At 35.5% G+C, this 22,625-nt stretch overlaps 1 protein-coding gene across 2 annotated transcripts in view; it reads right to left on the bottom strand.

The window, feature by feature from the left end:
* LOC149084214 (sodium-dependent proline transporter-like) overlaps positions 1 to 22,625 on the bottom strand; it is a 126,902-nt gene that overhangs the window by 9,754 nt on the left and 94,523 nt on the right. For both annotated transcript variants that reach the window (XM_089234559.1, XM_089234558.1), the window contains exons 5-12: positions 17,131 to 17,284; positions 14,668 to 14,800; positions 11,216 to 11,350; positions 10,961 to 11,064; positions 10,602 to 10,839; positions 8,847 to 8,975; positions 7,156 to 7,255; positions 177 to 286 (exon numbers count right to left, since the gene is read on the bottom strand). In XM_089234559.1, the coding sequence (XP_089090685.1) occupies positions 177 to 286; positions 7,156 to 7,255; positions 8,847 to 8,975; positions 10,602 to 10,839; positions 10,961 to 11,064; positions 11,216 to 11,350; positions 14,668 to 14,800; positions 17,131 to 17,284 (1,103 nt within the window). The remainder of the gene's footprint in view (positions 1 to 176; positions 287 to 7,155; positions 7,256 to 8,846; positions 8,976 to 10,601; positions 10,840 to 10,960; positions 11,065 to 11,215; positions 11,351 to 14,667; positions 14,801 to 17,130; positions 17,285 to 22,625) is intronic.

Here is a 22,625-nt window from a genome sequence, read left to right as displayed (position 1 = left end):
AGTTTGGACACTCCGAAGTCCCAAGGTTTCTTCATAGTTCTCAATTTGCCAAAATTTTCAAATGTTTTATCTGATAAAAATATTATGTACATAGTGGTTAATATATATTTAGAGTTGCCGTGTGGATTACAATATTCTATCAAACAGAATAATTAAGTAAGCGAATAAATGATTACCACGAGTGTTACAGGCGTCAAAACCCTCCACATGATGGACCAAAAGAACGTCCAGACGTACGACCGTGAGCCGATCATTTTCTCGATGTCACGCAGAAACTTTTCAGCTCCTATTAAAAAAAAAATTCAATTATCCATTATATAAATTACGGAGCAATGAGTACAATAGATTGTTTCAATGCTTTCCGCCATCTTTTGTCAATTAGCCTATCTTTTCCGAAACAACATGTATATTTGTTTATACCTGAAAGGTAACACACGAACAATTCTGTATGTCAGTGTTTCTCAACCTTTTCGAACCAAAAGACCAGTAAAATAGCTGGAAAAACTCTACTCTACGGACCATTATCTTACACTAGTAGTGGTGTGTTCATACATTGCATATTTTACAGGACACATAAAAAAGCAGGAATAAAATGCATATAACACAACAATTTCTCGTATTTTATAACATTCCTTTATTTTTTAACCTTCTGTCCCGTTATCCGTTGACGAAGCTTATTTGAATTTTACTAAAATCGAGGAAATGAATATACTTCTCATAACTTACAAATTATAATATTATTTATAATTATAAATATAAATAAGCATCCCGCATATTTGTCATGTTTCTTCTCAACCTTCTTTTCAAAATTCACTGCAATTTTCAATAGTTCTTTTTTCATACATACACTGATAATTTCTGAGTAATTTCACCAACAATAGGTGATTTTGCGAACATGTCCACGTTGCGGTGACAACTCGTTGTGTCCTCGTGAAATGCATGTTTGTTCAGTGTGATTTGCTGCAGCTTTTCAATTAATTGTCCACCATTTGCAAATTTGTCGCTCGCCTGCGGCAAATTTGCTTAATCGAGCGCTGAGGGCTTAACTGGGAGCCCGCAAGTTCTTTTGGCCGGCAACGTCGAGACATGGTTGAAAAGCATATAACCGCGCCCGAATGAGGTACCTGTGAGCGTGGCGGCTATATCTGGGACGTTTTGTAAATTTTGTACCTTTATTGCTATTGTAATTTTTTTTATTTCTTTTTCAACTTATTTGTGTTATTGTTATTATTATTATTGTGTTATTGTTATTTTTATTATTATTGTTTTATTGTCGTGTGTGTGTGTGTGCACATATGTAATTTATACATGCATAATAAAGCACCCAACACCGCACAGCACATCCGGGGCAATAGCTAACATTGGCAATGGTCGATAAAGCCTGGGCGGTGTACGGTATGAAATGAATGGTCTCCGCCGGGTGCCTTCTTGCACTATGGCCTGAGGCGCTGAAGTAGAGGCATAAGAAGCCCCTCTGTTAAGGGAAACAAATTCGTCTTTTTGGGCCATTTTCTGAAGTTAGGAGAGGGTACTAATACTCTTAATTCAGCGCTTCATGCTACAGTGCGTGAATAAGGAAGACAGGGTAGTGTCTCCGATGGTGTAGATGGTAGCATGTTTGCCCGGTTTGCAAGAGAGCCTGGGTTCGGATCCTGGGTTAGCTGGAGACCAAATTCCAGAAAATATCGGTTTCCTTAATAAATAACATTATTTTGTTGAAATTCGCAGTACTACATAAAACTATGAAATAAAAATGACGGCTCAGTAATTCGAGGTAGGCATGATTATTGAAACATTAACGCAATAGATCCTATTGAAAACTAACCCGGAGCCACAGAAAACCAACTTCAGATGACCACCGCTGTGGCAACGGTGGGGTTTGAATCCGGGTCCTCGCGATGAGAGTCCGTTACTATGACAGTATGACTAATACAAGTACAAGAACAGCGCCACAACAGGCAAATTGCCCAACGAGGTGGCTGACTTAAGAACATCCCGGATCCCCGAGCCATTTTTTGGAGGCCCTACCTACTACTGCTACACCACACATGCACCCCGCCCACACACAACCCCCCAACCCCCCGCGGAACCCCCCAACGAATCGGTACATGCGGGAATGTGCGTGTACGTGTAGTGAAACCAGCCGTGAAGTTTTTTTTTGTTTCTCTGTAATGCTTGTTATGTGTAGTGCTGCCATCTGCCACCAGTTTTTCTAACTATGAGTGAAGTGTTATGATTGAATGATTTATCGTTGTAGGACTGTTGCTCTCTGTGGCAAGACTTTTTAACGGGGAGATCGGCTCGCATTTGCGCCTTGAAGTTGGGAACCACAGAAAACCAACTTCAGCCGACCACCACTGTGGGGTTCGAACCCGGATTCCCGCATCGCGAGTCCGTCATTATAACCACTCGACCACCACAGCGGCAATGACGGAGTTGAGACAGTCACCATGACTCGAGTACCACAGCGGCTACAAGATGTACTGAAAAACTGGCTATTTATGTAGTTATACTGATTTATGGAAAAATTCCATCTCTGCCGCTGCCGGGACTCGAACCCGGATCTCTCGATTTCCAGTCGAGTACTCTTCCAAGTCTAAGTTCGAGTTCCGGTAGCGTCAGAGATGAATTTTTTTTCCAAAAATCAGTATCTCTACAGTGCACGTGCATTGTGCTTACCACAGATACTTAAGTTTTGAATATTTCTTGTGTTTACCATATTAGCATTTTTGTGTTCTCCATATCTGTATTTCTGTTGTTCCCCGTTTCTTTTCTCGGACTGTGACCTGCATTGTGCTTACCGCACATGTTTATTTCTCATTGTTCTGTGTTTTCCAGTGTTATAAAACTGATATATAACATATATAACCGATGTTTTCCCCCACCCTTTTCATATATATGTACCTGGACTGACGTGCATTGTGCTTCCACAAATGTTTAATTTTTAGATTATTTTGTGGTTACTATATATTTAAATTTCCCCCCCCCCCCATATACTTTGAAAAGTAATAAATATACTTAGCCATTTAAAAGGCTAAAACCTAAAGATGTTATTTTGCTATCATATAGTGGCAACGGTGCTTTTGTAAACACAACAGAACGTTTTTGTGTCTCCAGCGAGTAAGCTGTTTGAGCATTTGCACGCCAGTGCTTAGATTATGTATCTCCACATTTAAAGTAATAAATAATCAGTTATATTAATGTTAAACCAGTTCAGGAAGCATTATTTATAAAAATGGCGACGAGGAAGTGTTCCTGTAAAGGTAAATAGATCGAACCTTGTACGCGCTGAAAAAGAAACTGATTACGCTATAGCTACAATGTCGAAAGTAGGCTTAGTTGGTCAGTTGTCGATTTACGGTGATGCCGATTTTGACTTGTACATCGAACGGCTCAAGCAGTATTTGCTAGCTAACGAAGTGGAAGATGAAAAACGCGTGCCGGTGTTGATCTGCGTGCTCGGTGCAAAAACATATAAATTGCTTCGTAACTTGCTAACACCACGTCTACCCAAGGACTGTGAGTATGAAGAGCTCGTCAAATTGCTTCAAGAACATTTTCGTCCTGCATCCATTACCATCGCTGAAAGATTCAAGTTTCACCGACGAAATCAAAAGGAGGGTGAAAGCATCGCCGAGTATTTGGTGGAATTAAAACGGCTTGCATCAACGTGCGTTTTTAGCGATTTTTTGAACGAGGCTTTGCGGGATAGATTCGTTTGCGGTATTCGCTGCGAGGCAACTCAAAAACGTCTACTGGCAAGAAAAAATTTGAAACTTGCAGATGCCATTGACATAGCTGTAGCAATGGAACTCGCTGAAGAAGGCTCTAGTAATATCAAGGTTACAGCGGCTGAACTCTCATCGAATGTAAACAAAGTGGGAAAATTGACTTTTCATCAAAATAAGCCAAGATGGAGTAAAGGTGTTCACGGTAACAAATCAAGTTCTCAGAAATGCTATCGATGTGGTGCGTCACACACTGCCGAAAAGTGTAAATACAAAAATGCTAGGTGCCATGCCTGCAATAAAATTTGACATATTTCTCCAGTATGCAAGTCAAAGCAGAAAAATTTCTATGCTAAAATGGTATCTACTGCAGATAAATTGGACAGTGAACAGTATAATTTATTTTCAGTGAATTCAATTAATAAATTGAATAAAGAATCCTGTTTCTTGGTTAACGTACAGATCTGCGGTAAACAATTGGAAATGGAGTTAGATACTGCGGCAGATGTAGCCATTATCTCCGAGTGTTGGCTGAAGAAAAATTTACCTCTTATTGTTCCCAGATTTACTAATGTATTTCTTAAAGATTGCAATCAAAATCCTATTGATGTTTCAGGGGAAGTGATTGTAGATGTCACTTATGAGAATCAGACTTCCAAGTCCCGTGCTATAATTGTCAAAGGCGATCGACCAGCATTGTTTGGAAGGGACTGGATAAAATGTTTCAAGTTGAATTGGCCTAAAATATTTTCCATAAGCAAAGTGAATGAATCCGGTGATCCTGCCAAGAGACTGACTGATAAATATTACAAGCTTTTCGAGGAAAGTTGTGAACCAATTAGACATTGAAAATGAGGGAGGATGTTCAACCAGTTTTTTGCAAATCACGTCCTGTGCCTTATTCGTTGAAGGTGAAAGTTGCCGAAGAAATTCACAAATCCGTACAACGTGGAGTTTGGAAATTTGTGGAGTATACCAGTTGGGCAACACCTCTTGTGATCGTGCAGAAAAAGAATGGTGATGTTCGACTCTGTGGTGATTTTAAGGTCACTGTGAACAAGTATCTTGATCAAAATCAGTATCCACTGCATACACAGCAGGATTTGTTTTCGACTCTCAACGGTTATTTAGAATTAATTTTATTAATTCTCTATATATATAATTTTTGTCCAAAAATGTTTTTAAATCAATAAGTTTAATTCAATATGTACAAAAAAGGCCTCAGTCTTGGGATAAGGTAGGGGTCCTGACTAATACGGGAGGAGCTCCGAAAAGAAACCGTGGACCGAAAAACGTTGAGAAACTTTGATCTGTATAGTGCATATATTTCTGAATAGCTGCAAGTTAACATGCAATCTTGGTACTGAGAGAGAGAGGGGGAACATGTTAACGTTAAGAAAATTCAAGAAATTAAATCTAATTGGGGATATGGAAGATGAGATCATTGGCAATTGGCTCTTTCTCTGTCTAGGGTTATCAAATTTTAATAATTTAATCTGTTTCTAAAGTGGTATGCCAGTACAGTTCAAACGCCGCTAGTTATGTGTGGGATGTATGCAGGCAGGTGAATTTGATGACCAGGACGAGCAAAATGCACCCTATCTCCCATCTAAAATCATAGGGAAGTGCAGAAAGATATATTATTACCATAGATGACCAGATGAATTTTTGTACCTGATTGTGAGCCAAAAGGATCTGCAACTTCGAATTTAACGGGAGAGGGTCCCCCAAATTATATACAATCGGGCTGAAGAAGTCCTTCACATTTTTGGGCCCCGAATTCGTAAACACCCCTTGCTGCTTCACAAACTGTTGACACCTGCTTATAAACCTGTTTCTTGACGTTCTCGCTACTATTATCGTGTTGCATCCCGAGTCTGCTACGCATGGCCCCGCAAAGGGGGGGGGGCCGACAGGGCTCTAGCCCTGGGGCCCGGGCAGTTCTCATCATTTTTTGCTTTTTCACGCTATAAATTAACTGCTGAAGGGCCCCGTGAAAAGTATGACCGGAGGCCCTCAAAAGATTCCAGCCTGGGGGCCCCTCTTCAGGATGTGGAGGCCATGCTGCTACGGGCGGCCTTAATTTATCATGTTTAAATATCATCGAAATAGTGGATGAGAAGAGAAATCACTAAGGATGAACACGATTTAAACTGACATAATGTGCTGCCATCTGTACCCATTTTATGTAACTAACAAGAAAGACAAGGGGGAAAAAAAGTTATGTGTCCATTTCTTGCTAAAATTATTTTTATCACAAAAAATTAGAAACTTTGCCTGGTTTTTAATTTTATTAAAACGTGGCAATTTTTGTATAAAATATAATTATTTTAAAATATTAAAGTATATAATTTCTGACATTTTTTGCCAAAATTGTGTAGTTCTAATCAATTTTAAAAAAAATTTGGTGATGTAATTTCCGTCTCTAATAATTCTTCCTTACTGGATAAAGCAGCAAGAAAGAAGATAGGGGCTTTGTGCGAGCTAATTCGCACCAGCGAATCTGGCGAGGGTCCACAGGGGGTCGATCGCCCTCCAAAAATTCAATTGTCCCGTAAAGTACAGAACGCACCTACACAATAAATCGCACCGCCCGACACGTTACCTTGGATCCTCAACGAAGAACGGCAAAAAATAATGTTAGCTTAAACTTTTCGAACGCGAATCATTTTTGTCTTATACTACTTTAGCTACAACTAGTTTTTCATTATTTAATGACGTTTGAAAATATTCGATTTATCAGTCGATTAAAGGATTGAAAATTTTGAATCGATTACCAGCCCTAATAATTTTTTAGTGATTGATTTGTCATTTTTTATGTGAGATTTTTCATGATGAAGAGGCAACGACGGAGAAGATAGGGTTTCGTGTGATCGTAGTGGACTCGTGAAGACCCACGTTCGAACCCCACAGGCTTCCTGTGATTGAATTGATTTGATCCCCACATTGATTTCCTGTGTTTCAGAACTTCTATACCTGAATGCTAACCAATCTTCTTCATAAAAAGTCTCGCAACAGACCTACAACAGTACAATCATCGCATTTCACTCATAATTTGAAAAAAAAAAGATGGCAGTACTGAAACTCACGCGTAACAGTAGATATGCACTTAATCCGGGCACAGGTGCAGTGCAACTCATTCGCTGGTGTACCCATGGCGATAGCGCGGAGTTGTGCTCGGTTTAAAAGAAATTAAGGGCTTCGTGCTCGGTAATACGTGTTAACAGAAAAGGTGGATTGGACGACTGGCAGGTATCGAATTGAAATTTTCATCGTAATTAATTTATACTCCAGTAATAAAAATTAATCACATCCCATTACAAATACGCATTTTAAATCTTAACATAGATATGGTTTAAAGTTAAGTGCGAATTGAACCGTTGTGACAGTCCTTTCCTCAATATCATACAATTTATTTATTCCTTACCGTAATTCCAAGATATGAGGACGCATTCGCAGATAGCGATGATTAAAACCGAGAAATTGGCAGCATATTTATCAAATAGCTGCAACCAAAAGACGCCAGCCTGAAAAAGAGGAAAAAAATTAGAATTTCACTAATTGAGCATAATTGTCACAATCATTCTCAATTACCACTGTTTCGCTTTAAAAGAATGTGTTTTGCATGAAAATCGAGTATTTTATTATTATTATCCCTTGAATCATAATGAATATTTGCTGTCAGCATCACTAAGACGACGAAAACGTACGGCAGTAAAAAGAATGAAATGAATAACATTGAGTCGTTGTCTTCGAGCGACATCTTTATTGTGAGTATCCATCACGAGCTCCCGTCAAGATTCAAATTATGTAATGAATGTGCATAAAAATGAAAAACAGCGCATTTTTTCAGGATAGCATGTTCAGTACAATATGCGTATTGCATATATCTGTATGCCGGAGGTAAAGGACACTGTGTCCCTTTTCACTAAAATTGGGGATAATTAAAAAAATTAATTTTCTGTACTTTTGTTATTCTACACATACATATGGACATCGAATGCTATTTCCATAAACAACAGAGATATCTCTTTTATGAAACAAGCAAGTTCCATAGAAAGCCATATTAAAAGAATGCACTGCGTTCCTGAAAAATTTCTTTTCTGACATGATCCTTTACATTCGATCTACAAATACTAAATTAATGTTAAATTAAATGTGATGAATCGGATATTATATATAATAACCGGTTGTTATGCATACTAACCAAGTGTCGTTGGTAAATTTGATGAAAACTTGAAATTTATCTCTGATTACGCGTAATACCACTAGCGTAATTGGTGAATTTGATAAATATGAAAAAAAAAATCCAAATGAATCTAGTATGCGTGATGAATATAGTCGGACCCCAATACAATGCATGTATGAATTACTATGTACAGTATATCACATATTACGATTTATCATGTTTACCGACGACGCGACGCCTGGGTATTATGAATAATCGCTGGTAAAAGGGGATAATTTTTCAGTACTTCTTAAATTTTCCAACGACACTTGGATACTATGCATAATCGCTGGTAAAAGTGATAAATTTAGGGGTTAAATAATCTCACCAAAGTGCTAGGCAGTTATGCATAATAACCAATTATTATGCATGCTTACCAATCATCTTGGTAAGTTTGATATTTCATCACTTTTACCAGCGAATATGCATAATACCCAAGCGTCGTTGGTAAATAATAAATTATCACTAGTGGCGTTAATAGAAAAAAAACCATAAATATTTGAAATTTATCACCTTTATGATGATGGTACCATACATGTAATATGTGAATTTGAAATACATGTGAAAAATTCCACATAAGTCTAGTATGTGCGATTAATACAGTCGGACCCCTATATAATTACAAATAAATTTTACGATCGTGCCTGATATAATGATACAGTACGTGTATGAATTATCATGCATAATATGTGTCACTATGCCTAATCACCAGTGAAATTTAACAATGACGCTTTTGTACTATGGATTATCAAACTTACCAAAATGCTTAATAAGTATGCAAAATAACCGGTCATTATGTATAATAACAGCATTTATCACTTTTACCGTAAGATACGTATATAAAAAATTCCTCGTTTATGTCATGATTATGTCAGATGACTACTACTCACATTTGTGGTGAATATTATTCCACCGAGGTATCCGACGGCGCACAGACATAGCACTACCCACGTCTTTTTCTCTCGTAATACAGGGAAACGGTCGAGGATCGCAGTTGTAACTGTTTCCAATAGTGCGAACTGAAATAGACGGGATTAATTGTATTGAAAGAAGTGAAAATTATTGTCATAGTAACACTAATCAGAGATATGATCTTTTGCCAATTTTTTTATGAATGTTTATTCAAGTACAGGGTATCGCATAAGTTCATACATAAATAAAAAATTCATGTATAAAAATTGAAGGAATTAATATATTTGGATAGCGACCTGCAAACAAGTTATTCTCACAAAAAAGATTTTTTTAGTACAAAAAAAAAAATTAGTTCGTTTTTTGCCAATAGGGACCGCTGCATAAATTTCCCACTAGAGTGGTTGTACTTGTAAATTTCTTCAATATTTCCTGTGTCCGAAGCGTTCGTAAAGCGCTCAACCAGTGGTTTGTCGGTGAAGTAAAAGAACTTCATAAATATTACTCACTTTATCCACCAATGTCAACATCGACATGAAAACCTCATGTAAGTGCCAGTAACACTAAAATTCCGAAATGAGCTGTAAGTCGTGCACTCTAAATCTTATAGGACTCCGATTTGCATATTTCCAGTGATTTCGTTTTTTCTAGCCCCTTCTATTGACAAAAAAATTTGACTAGTTATTTTTCTCTGTTCCAAAAATAAATGGAAAACTTTTTCACATTCAAATTTCCTTTTTATTTTTTATGAATTTTAAACTATTTACCAATTTATGAGACAGACGATGTGTAAATTACAAATGCATAGTCCTTACTATAGTTGGACCAATACTAAAATTCAAATTACATTTTTTCAGGTTTTGATGAAATTCAAATTACACTTTATAATAACTAATATAACAATAGTTAATAAACTTCATGCTTACAATACTTAAATACAGAGACCGAGAGTGCACCCAGGGCCCCGAAAATCCCTATCTTTACACTTTTTTCTAGTTTAAGGGGCCTCACCTCAACCAACCTTAATCCACATATGCTTAAATAGTTTATATTAAAATTCGGTGTACTGAAATTTAAATTCGTTTTTTTCCATATTGTTGAAATTCAAATTATTCGCTCAATTTTCACTGAAATTACTTCTCTAAATTTCGCGAACATTACTATTTTCAATTTCGGTGGGACCATTCCTTGAATTTTTTCTGAAATTATTTCTTACGATTTTGTAGGAATTTCTTCTTTTAATTTTTCTAAAACTAATGCTACACATTTTACTGAAATTCAAATTATTTTTGAAATATGCTGAAATTATTTATTTCAATTTTGCGGTAGTTCAAATTATTTTTAAAATTTTTACAGAAATTCTTCACTTTTTCACGAAATACTTCTTTCAATTTCACTGAAACTATTCTATTGATTTTACTGAGATTAAAACTATTTTTTTACCCGTTTTGTTAAAATCGAAATTGTTCTTGACGATTTACTGAAGTTACATCTTTCAACTTTTCTGAAATTTATTATAGTGATTACGAAATTATTTCTTTTAGTGATTACGAAATTATTTCTTCTAGTGATTAAGGTATTCCTAAAAAATAATTATGAATTTTTTTTCTTGGACGTATTTTTTCCACTTCTTTCCAAAAGGCTACTGTCATGATTTCACATCACTTTCATGCGAATGAAATAATACACTTATTTCAGTCAACATATTAAATAAGAAATTCTGAAAATGATCGAACCTGGCTGTCCAGACCCAGAGTCAGCAGCATGAAGAAAAACAGGAAGGCCCACAACGGTGCGACAGGAAGACGTGCCACTACTTCTGGATACACTATGAAAGCTAGACCAGCTCCTTCGGCAACAACATTGCCGACGTCCATGTTCAGCTCGTGCGCCAAGTAACCAATCACTGAAAATATAACGAATCCGGCGAAAATGCTCGTCAGGACATTGCTTATGGATACAATGAGGGAGTCCCTGAGAAGAAAAAATAAATAAAAACAACGCAATTATACTATTGAATTTTTTAAAGGTGGTACATTTCATGACAAATGCGAGGCGCATTTTATTAAAATAGATAAATTGGTTCTTTACATACTTGTAGCAGTTGTTATGGAATTTATTGTATGAAGACAGGGTTATCAGCCCTCCCCAGGCCGGGCTTAGGGCAAAGAATATTTGGACGGCAGCATCGCCCCAAACCTGCGCGAATACATACAAAAAAAAAAGTAAATAATTACTAGAATCATTGTCCAGTCTGTTTCAAATGACTGTAGGGAAACATTTTTGCAAGTTAAAACTACTTTTAAGAATTGAAAATTTTGGTTGAAATTATAGAAATGGATGCAATTACTTGAGCAGTTGCCAAGAGGCTCCATTTTGGCGTGACATAAAACAATATGCCTTCCCTCGCTCCGGGTAAAGTAACTCCTCGGAAGAACAAAATCACCAGGACTAGGTAAGGAAACAACGCCGTGAAATACACTACCTGGGAAAAATCAAGATAAAAGTCATCATCCAGGAGTAGATATTCATACTACACTCTCAATCGCACATTTTCTTTGCAAATTTCAACAGTTTATCATGAATCATTATCTTTAAATAAATGACTATTAATTATTTTACACAATAAAACGTACAGAGTGGGTGATAATTCCTGAAAAAATTTTGACAACTAACAAAAAGTCGACCAATTGACATCGAAAATTGTGGTTTTAACTAAATACGTATGCGCTAGTTTTTGTTTTTGGATAAATAAAAAAAAATCGAAATTCTACTCAAAGATGGCACTGTGTCGACGAAAAAATGCCAAAACGTATAAAATGCGACACAAACAGTGCATAGTTAACGTTTAGTACGATGTCTGTTATATGTAACTACCTAATTCCAACATGAACGCCCTTCGTAGCTCTGACTACTTCACTCCATCTGACCATCTGAAGTGGAGTTATCAGATTCGAAGACACCCTTGACAACGTTGTTTCTCAACACATGACGCTGCTATACCGACCAGAAAAACACCATCACAATAATTTTTCTCAACCAAAACAGAGAACACGGCTTAAAAGAGCAAAGAAATAGAACAAATCGTCTTCCTTCACTAAAAATTAATTGTTACCACCGTCTGGTCAGTTTTATACAACAAATACAAAGGTCACAACAGGTAAATTGCCCAACGAGGTGTCTGAAAAAAGAAGACCATAAAAAATATGGATGTCATATATAACCAAAATTACCCCCGAAATCTGATGCTGAAACTACCTCTGTCAATTATTTATCTTATTTTCGATTCATCGATTCTGAATTTTCATTAGTTCTGTGGTTCCCAACTTCAAGGCGCAAATGCGAGCCGATCTCCCCGCTAAAAAGTCTCGCCACAGAGAGCAACAGTCCTACTACGATAAATCATTCAATCACAACACTTCACTCATAGTTAGAAAAACTGGTGGCAGATGGTAGCACTACACATAACAAGCATTACAGAGAAACAACAAAAACTTCACGTCAGGTTTCACTACACGTACACGCACATTCCCGCATGTACCGATTCGTTGGGGGGTTACGCGGGGGGGGGGTGTAGTAGTAGTAGTAGGTAGGGCCTCCAAAAGGATGGCTCGGGGATCCATGATGTTCTTAAGTCAGCCACCTCGTTGGGCAATTTGCCTGTTGTGGCGTTGCATTTGTATTCTCAGACAATTTCTTTCACCAGGTCCTAATTTTGATTGATTTCAATTATTTCTTTTGAAAATTTAAACGTTCCCTCAGTTCCAAACTTTCATTGCTTTTTCTTTTAAATCAATTTGCGTCTATATGTTTTTGTAAGGATATTTTTCAGCTATATATATATTCATGAAAATTTTTTAATAATGTAGGAATTTTTGGATGCTGATTTCCCTCTCAAACAGAATATATATAAAAGACGCCTCTCCGGCCCCGCTATTCTTTTCGCACCTGGTCGTCTGGTAAAGGCGGCCTTGCATTTATTCACAACCTTTTAGAAACAAACCCCTGTGACACCACAACCTGGAAATGTTCCTACCAAACGATACTGGTGTCCCCCTTGTTGAAAAACTTGATCTACGGTGCATTAATAACTCGTAGCCCCTCACATCCACCCTGTTGAAAATTTTAAGCACTTCATTCTGCCCCCGACACCTGCGTTCCTCCAATGTAAACTTATTCAAGAAATCAAGTTTTTCTTCATAGCTCAAGACTTTTGTACTAACAAGAGAACGTGTAGCTCTTCTCTGGAACCCCCTCAACCAAGTCTATGTCCCTCTGCAAGAATAGGAATTATTGCTCTAGACGCAGAAAGATTTTTTTAGTTTTTTTTTGTTTTGCCATATGCGATTTGTAAATTACCATAGGAATCAGCATTTTTTCCATCCTACTTTATTTCTGGATGGAAGAGATAGTGCCCCACCCTCCCACTTTAGTTTACGACAATAGATGTTGGTCAGCAAACAATATGGTATTCTCAAAATAGAGATGTGCGTATGTTGCGATTTTCCTCTTCCCAAACTTTTTTTTTTTTTTTTCATATTACCCTGAAGCAACCTGGCTCGTGGTTACAATAGCATCTACTTCGCTTGAAGATAACTTGGGTTCTTGTATTCTGTGAATTTCTACGGCGATTGATCAAAGCGCGTGAAAATGTGGAAAACAACACACAAAAACTCTCGTGTTAATGAAGAGATACATGTTCTAGAGTAAGAAACATTCTCTCGGAAAAAAAAAAATTCCGGAAACCCGAAAAGGAAGATAAAAGGGTGAACTATCCAAAACGTTGGTGGACGCTTGTAATGACATAAAAAAAGACGACGTCTGGTAACACTAATCTCATCGCACGTGTCTGCTAACATTGACTGCATAATTTAAAAGTCTCGATCACTTCCGTGATTCTCGTTTCATTTCATCGATGTTGGTTACACGAGTGGCGTGAACTTTAGCTTTAACATATCTCCATAAGAAGAAATCAAAAGGGTGGGGGGGGGGTTAAATCTCCGAGACCGAGTTAGCCTTAAAATGTTGAGTTTTTTTATTGGTCAGTAAGATTTCGAACTGTTTTGTTTAAATTCATCAATTAAAAACTATAGGCCATGCTAAGTACTTTAGTTCAAACCGCAATTTTCTATGTCAATTGGTTAATTTTTTTCTAATTTTTGAAAGGCGCCCGGGACTTGTCACTCGCCCTGTATTATAGCGGCAGGATGACAGAGTGTTGATGCAATCTAATGACATAAGACGCTCATGTGTGCAACCAAATAACATAATATTGATGTTGTAGAAGAACACACGTTGATATACACGCGTTAATTAATGAAATTTGTGTTGTAAAGATGAAATGTAAGGCTATACAACTGTATAGGTACACTCTTAAGTTGATTACACATTAAAAACAGATAAAAATCAATACATTCTGGAAATTTATGACGCGTGCTATCAGTTTTAAAGAACTCCAAATATATTGACATGCCTCTAGATCTCAAAAAAATGAATTTCCATGCACTGAACAATCGGCTCTTTCAGATCATTTATTCTATCATTTCATTATAAGTCAAAGTAAATAAATCTGAATTTAAAATGCAATATGTGTACGGAAATTCGAAGAAAAATGTTTATCGTTACTTTCATTTTGAATTCGATTAATCGAAGCGAATTAATTGTGCCTTTTATTTGAGCATATCTGTCCAAAAACTTTAATCGATTATCCAATCGCATATGCTAATTATCTTCTCAGAAAGTCAAATGATTTTTTTTTTTTTTGCTGAATAGTTCAATTTTAAAGAAGATCAATATACTCACTTTTCCAGAAGATTGGACGCCTTTACTAAGGCAAAGAAAAACTATTATCCAAGCCAGTAGAAGACACAGTGCCAGAGACCACCGTACCCCACCGGTCTCCTCTATACCAGAAGATTCTCCGAGTACATAATTACTAAAAATACATAAAATGTAATTTTCAAAGAAATTTCATGCACAAAAAGCTTGTTTTTGAAGATGAAATCATTAGTTTAAAATCAATACGTACATATCCATTAAATGAATGAAGGACTAGAACATGGTTTGCGAGTTGAAATTTTTTCAAAGCAAAACTGAGAGAAAAATATGACCACGTTATCCACCATCTTTATTGAATAAAATATACTGTTGGTATTTTTTACAAAAGCAAGAATCAAGTACCTAATATGGCTGTGGTTGTCAAACCCTGAGGTGAATAGTGCTGGGGAGATGCGTATTCATTACAAATAATTATTTATGTTAATTTCTTGCGTATAATAGTTCTCTTCGGCGTATTTACAAATGTAAATCTCGCTATTACGGAAAACATGTCCTATAACACGCATGTCCAAATTTCATTCGACAATTATGGTATTTTGAGGACAGGAAGGCTTCTTGGTCACGATTTTGTGGAATGAATGAGAGTTTCTGTTCTGATTTCCCTATGTGTGTGTGTACACCTGCTCTATTTTCTGAAAAAACTTTCCTGAGTTTTCAAAATTACTCAATGGCGTCTTCTTTTATATACATATACTTCTTCTATAAACAGTGCTATGAAGAGGCGCATTCGGGTTTTGAGAGATCAGAAGAGACAAGTGTGTATTTTGGGAGCACAGATAAGACGCTACAGCCAAAATTTTGAAAATCCATGCCATATAGAATGCGTGGTAAGCCCAAAATTACCTTAATGTATGAAACAATATGCATGATATATGTATGAATCCAGTCGTCTTTTTGAAAAATGTATCAATGAATTAACCATGAAGCAGTCAAAAATAATTGAGTCGAATTTTCAATAACTTTTGTATGACTTCCTATTTTTTTTTTCACTTGTATCTTATTACGAAGAAAAAAAAAATCACAAGGCCGGACAGAGCTGTGTGAAAATAATGTATGACAGGCGGCAACCTCGGCTTGATTTTATTTTCCCGCAGAAAACATAAATCTTTAAACTTTTTCTTCTATGAATAAAATATGATGTTTATTCAAGGGCGTGAGGCACAAATCTACATTTCATTCATTTTTATGAGTTTTTTTTCGCGTGTTATTTTTCACTTGTGTGTATTTAAAGACGTAATATATCTCAATTTTGGTCATTTCCTTATATACATGTGTTGGATGGTTACAGAGCAAATCGAATAGATAACTGGAGCATTATACTGTAACGGCGTGACATCAATAATGAGAACTGCAAATATGTGTGTCATCTCTCCACTATCCTAAATTTTAGCATGGGAAGCATTTTAAATAGAATTAATTATCGAGAACACCTAAGGATGGATTTGGACAAGCAACAATCTTTTCTCTGAAACATAGCGAGACTAAATTGCACAGGAGTGAGCATAAAATAGTTTAATACATTTAGGGAACTCGGTGGCTGTTGGTCATTTACAAGTACATTTAGCCGATGAAATTAACAATGATAGTGTGGAAGAAGATTCTTTATTTCTGATCTAACTGATTGAACAGTTCTTGATTTTCTCTCTCTCATCTCTCTCTCTCTCTCTCTCTCAATTCAATTTTCAAAAAACACTAGGATATTTTGGAAATTTTGTTTCATAGAAACTTTTCTTTGCACTAAAAATTTCGCACGTTTTGTTTTTAAACTTTTTTTTTCTTACTTTCATCATCGATAAGAAATATTTGTTTTTGAGTTGGTGAAATGCTTTGAACATTTTTGTATAGACTTTCGTTGAAACTGTTTAGCGCCCCGCACTAAAAAGTGAAATGCTTTTTATGATTAGGATTCGAGGAAGAGGTTCACGGTTTAATTCAAAATTTCAGTACTTTGTGCTTCTATTCCGAATTTTGAAACCATCCTGTGCTATCACCCGAACTTTAGTACTCCTCCGTGAGTTTATTCAAAATATTGAAACTATTTGGTGCTTTTTATTCAGAATTATAGAACAATTTGGTACTTTTATTCTCAATATTGATATTGGAGCTATTATGATTTTTACTCCCAGTGTTAGAGCTCAGGGCTTTTATTCCGAAAATATGAAACTATACATTTTATTACAAATTTCAGAACATTTACATGCTTCTTATTCCGAATTTCAGAATTATTCCGTGCTTTTATTACAAATTTTAAAACAAGCTTTTCTACAAAAATCCTACTTGATACAAATAAAACATTCATGAGAACGTGAAAAGTTTTAAAGCTCAGGAGAGCCACAAGAGCATAGAAAAAAAACCAACTAGTTGTGAATCGAAAAATGTATGACATCACGATACAATATTATATAAAATGGTAGGATAAAAACTTACGCAAAATATTCTTCGGCTGGTGGCTTCTTCGTCATATTTCTGACCAGTAGGCTCAAATTGTGTGATTGAGTATATTCGTAATCGAAGCACGTTCTATTATAGTATGTGCCGTTCTTTCCTGAACAGTCTTCGGCTTCGCTATACGAGTAGCATACTGGAAAATAAATTTTTAATTGCATTATATTATAATATACATATATAATTATGATTAAAATTAGATTCTTATTCTTTTGTTTTAAATTGGGTTGAAAAAAAGTTATTTCAAATTATAACAACCAAGTTTCTAGCTCACGTCCAAACGGTTTTTCAGCGCCGAAGTTCAGTATCAAACTTGGCCAGGGCCATCTTAACCCATGAGCAGAACCGGGCACGACTTGTTGCCTGAAATGTATGCAGGAGTTCTCGTGTCGATAACATTTAATGCGATGATTTTGAAGAGTAAGCATGGAAATTTGTACAAGTAGGTATAGTTCATGGTACTTTAAGTTAGTTAGTGTCACCAGAAAACCACTTTCGAGGGCCCATAGTGGTGTTAGGACGGCCCTGAACTCGAGCACTATTTGTATAATGAAAAAAATGACAACTTCATGAAAAGTTCATGGTACGATGAAAACAGGCCATCTATTTGTGAAAACTATATCTTGCACAGATTCTGGCCTGTTAATATATATGCAAAAAATTTTCTATTGTATTTTAATAATTGTGTTCGGTCTTTACTTTCTTCCCAACCCTGATATTTATCACCTATAGCAACATAATGAATTTACATGCTACGGAAATAACCATGATTAATTTATCATTGTCGATTAATTTTTCAATAATAGTTAGCATTATTTGCATGCACGATAATATACATAAGAAACAAGGTGTATAACATCATGACATCATTTTCTTACAAGCCACGAACTCAGACATAAGTGAAATTTTTGTGTCGAACAAACAATCAAAAAAAAAAAAAATGTCAAGGAATTCAGTAATAATGAGTAAGAGAAGTTGTAACCCTTCAATCTCGAGAATGAGCAAGCTTTCAAATGATCTCGTGCCAAGCCAAAAAAATTGCATGTAATTCCGGTGGCAAAGTGGGATCACTTCAAGAAAGAGGATCGTAACTTCAAATGAAACCACTTCAATCGCATCTCCTCCCATTGTTTCGAACAAGGACGGGTACTTCAGTAAATGGAAATCTCCCCAACAATTCTTCACTTTTAAAGTCGCATATAGAGTAGTCTATTCGATGTGCATCGCTGCCATTCAAATATACAGCATGTGATACTATTCCTAACCTACCTAAGAGTTTGCCACATATGGCCATTCATCGACACGTGGATGCACAAACTATTCATCATCTTGACACTAGAATGGGTGAAAAAGAAAAGTGAAACCCACCTTTAAAACCACTCAACGATTAATGAAACTGTAGACTGAGGGGAAATAACGCGAAACGACGTTGTATAATAAAGATTCCATGCAACTTTTCATCATATATTTCAGTCGTTATACCCATTGTGTTCACCACGAAATATGCAAAACATTCGATAGGACAGTTATATTTAAAAATAAACAACTGAAATTTTTCCTGTCGAATAAATATTGATATTATCTCATATCTACATAAACACAGTCCATAAATTAAAATTTAATTCTTTAAAATTTTTTTTTTTTAAATAATGTTTTATCTGGAAGCTCAGACACTTTTTCCTAGATTAAGAATTACTTCAAAATAATAATATCCGGCCTATTTTTTCTATTGAATAGGCACTATGCACATGAACCACTGGGCGTGGTCTCGTATTATCCAATGAGCATTCACTACTTCATCGATCACATTTCAGTTCTTAGAGCACTTGACGAATTAAAAGTTATTTAACTGCTTAATCAATTAACTCGTGTAAACGGACTTTTAGTTGAAGTTAAATATGCATTTTCACTGCCTGAAACATGCTTGAAAATGTAATATTACAAATTTGACATTAAATTAAACCTATAGACCATTAGGAAACTTACTTAAAAGGGTTTACTTAAAGGGTCGAATTCTCTGTCCCATGATTTTCTCCCATACATATATATTGCATATGTTATGGTACAGGTGATGTATAAGTCCTGTTATTATACATATTAACCGGTTGTTATGCATAATATCCGAGCATTTTGGTAAGCTTGATTTCCCTAAATTAATCGCTTTTACCGGTGAAATTTTTTTATCATTATATCGAGTTTTTCGACTGTATACATCACTCATACAAATTTTTTTTTTTTTTGAAAACCGAACACAACTCAGGTCTATCGCCATGGAAAATTTACTACCCAGTGGGAAGTGTAAGTGTGTGTGTACCTAAGTCTGAGTGCGCATTCAGTGTTGTGTCTGATTTTGTGCTGTCATCTATATTTCAGGAGTGAAGTGTAATGACTGAATATGTGTACTGTTTGCAGGCCTATTGCTCTCTGTGGCGAGACTTTTTAACTTTGGAAACCACAAAAAACCAACTTCCGCAGACCACCACTATGGCGATTGTGGGGCTCGAACCCTGCAGCATGCATTTAGGATTTTCTTCATAATTATCAAATTATCATCATATTATATTATAATATTGTTATCATTACTATATTTACGCAATTACGCTAGGGTAATGTGTATAATCACAGATAAAGGCGATAAAATCTTAAGCATTTATCGAATTTACCAACGACACTTGGTTATTATGCATATTCACCGGTAAAAGTGATAATTTTATCAAACATTACAAATTATTAGTAAGTATTAAAATAACCGATTTATCTCACATTTACCATATATTAGAAAACCTACATTAAGGTGTAACATTTTTGCATAGTCGGTTTATGTACAGAAAATCTCTCTTTATAAGAGAGGTCTTGGTAGATATAAAAAATTTTGTTTCACCATTTTATTACAGTTTATATCGAGTCGTATAATACATTATTGTTTTTGTATTGTAAAGAAAGCTCTTATGAAATAAAAAAAATACATTTTTCCCAGCCATGTATATTACTTCGATATGCTAATGATCTATTATATTCGGCGCAATGTTTTTCACGCTTTACCGTAATGAGAGACTAAGAGAAAAAATTCACAAAGGGTCACAAAAAATGAATGTAGGAAATACATACACTTGTGTATAGAAACGATTTACATAAAACTCGTAAGTTTTGAATAATATAACATGCTTAGTAAATTTTATTTTTATCACTTGAGACGCGGTGTGAAAAAAAATTTCCTTCTTTTTATGAATCTGTCAGACAAGATTATATTCAGTTATTATTATATTACTCAAAAATAAAAAAATGTGTTAAAGAAAGAAAAAAACGGCAACAGCCGTTTTTCATAGCGTGAAACAACACGAGTTTGCAATATAGTTACAGTACACAATAGCACAATGACACTCACTAACACCGAGATTTGTGCCATATAATAAACATCGTCTGGAAGAAATAAGAATGAAGGAAGCCGGTGTCTTTGAAATGTTTTATTTACACGAACCCTCCACTCCCCCATTTCTTTCATAAAACTAAATTTATACAAAATTTCTTCTTTAACTTACAAGGAATTTCACAGCGCACGTGTAACTTAAATTCATTTATGTTAATTTCTTGCATATAGTACTCTTCGACCTGTCCTTATAGGTATATTTAAATACTTTCAGAAATAACTGCCCTATAATCTGATTGTCAAAATTACATTCGCCAATTATGGTATCTTAGGAGATAGTAAGGGTTCTTCTCCATGATTTTCTAGAATAAATGGACATTTTTCTGTTTCCATTTATACATCTTTTTCATTAAGTATTAATTTTTATTCCAACATCTCAGAAAGAGATTTAAAAAAAACTGCAGATAATACTAGATTATACAGAGTTGTATGTATTATGTCTCCAGAAATTGGCTATTTTTAAATGTATTGCCCGCAGATAATGAGCCGAAAATTTCATTGCCAATATGTAGCATAGTATCTTCGTAAACGTTAAACCACTGATTTTTGAACAGAAAAAAAGAAGCAAATCCTCATGGTTAGGCTCGTTCAGGTAATGGAAGCTAAGCACGCTTAAAATTGCAGAAAAACATTTTGGAAACCACTTAAAATCAAAATTTTGCAATATAATCTACCAAAACTTGACAAAAGGTTTCATTACAACCAGAATATACAGAATCGATAAATACGTTGGAATACATCGAGAAGCAATCCATACTTAAATAAGACCTGCATTTATTTTCATTCGCAGTGTATTATATTTTATCATAATTATTGGTTTTTCATTGCTCTTATTGAGTAGTTGTATTTTTGGTATAATTTAGATGCATCTGACACAATATTTTCAATAGGCATCTTTTTCCAGCCCCTTCATAGGAAATTTTGCATGTTGTGACTTTCGTATTTGTATTTATATTACGAACAATTTTCGACTATTACGATGCATGTCATAAAGAAGGTCCTCGTAGGCTAACATATAACTGGAATATCCCCCAAACCGTAGTTTAATTAAAAAAAATTTGATATGATCATTTGCCGCAAGCACTGCATTTTTCAGTGCTCAGAATACCTTCATTTAAGATAAATAATTTGTAATCTTTCTCTGACTCTGTGGTGACGAGTATTGCGCAAATGAGAGCCGATCTCTCCGTTAAAAAGTCTCACCACAGACAGCAACAGGCCTACAATAATTCAATCATTACACCTCACTCATAGTTAGAAAAATTGATGGCAGATGGCAGCACTACAGATAACAAGCATTACACTTAAACAAACTTGACGTCAGGTTTACTACACGTACACTTCCAACATATACCACTTCGCTAGAAGTTCCGCAGAGGAATGTGGACGAGGTGTATGTGTGGTTTAGTAGCAGTAGGGTGGGTATTCGTGATTGCAATTACACAGACTGTCAAATCTTAATGTAAAATTTAGATTTTTGATGAAGCGCACGTTATTTGTCATAAGTAGGGCTCGGGTTTTTATGCAACTAAAGATGAAACGTCGTTGCTAATCGGTAAATTGAGGTTTTTTACCCTATCAGCAATGACGTTTCATCTTTAGAGCAGAAAAGTAAGACCCTAGCCATGAAATGCACCGAAATCGCTAATTACGATACAGAATTCACAGTGGCATAATGGCGGGGTCTTATTTTTAATGCCTGAATATAGTAATTATCCGAGACAAAACTTAACGAGACAATCCGCGACTTATATAATCCAAATACCAAATTTAATTGGTTAACTTGAAATTTAGGCCCGATTCAGATTCGTTTTGATAATTATTTTTCCTTTTTATTAACCTTCTTCCTATCCTTTAGTTTAGATATATCAACCAATAATTAAAAAATAATATTAGTATTATATTTTTCTTTGTTCTCTGGACTCAGCCAATTCAGACATATCCATAAAAACAGAAACTGAATTGCCTTCTTTCTGAAAAAATGAGTGATTTTAAAAATTAAATTTATTGCTCAAAAGCTGCAATGAAATGTTGTCTCTACATTATGTTT

Source organism: Pholcus phalangioides, unplaced genomic scaffold, assembly GCF_987345545.1.
Source record: "Pholcus phalangioides strain wild (caught in Gottingen) unplaced genomic scaffold, Ppha-v1.0 ptg000008l_1, whole genome shotgun sequence".
Taxonomy (NCBI): domain Eukaryota; kingdom Metazoa; phylum Arthropoda; class Arachnida; order Araneae; family Pholcidae; genus Pholcus; species Pholcus phalangioides.
The sequence above is the reverse complement of the archived record's forward strand: the minus strand, read 5'-3'. Positions and strand labels throughout refer to the sequence as shown.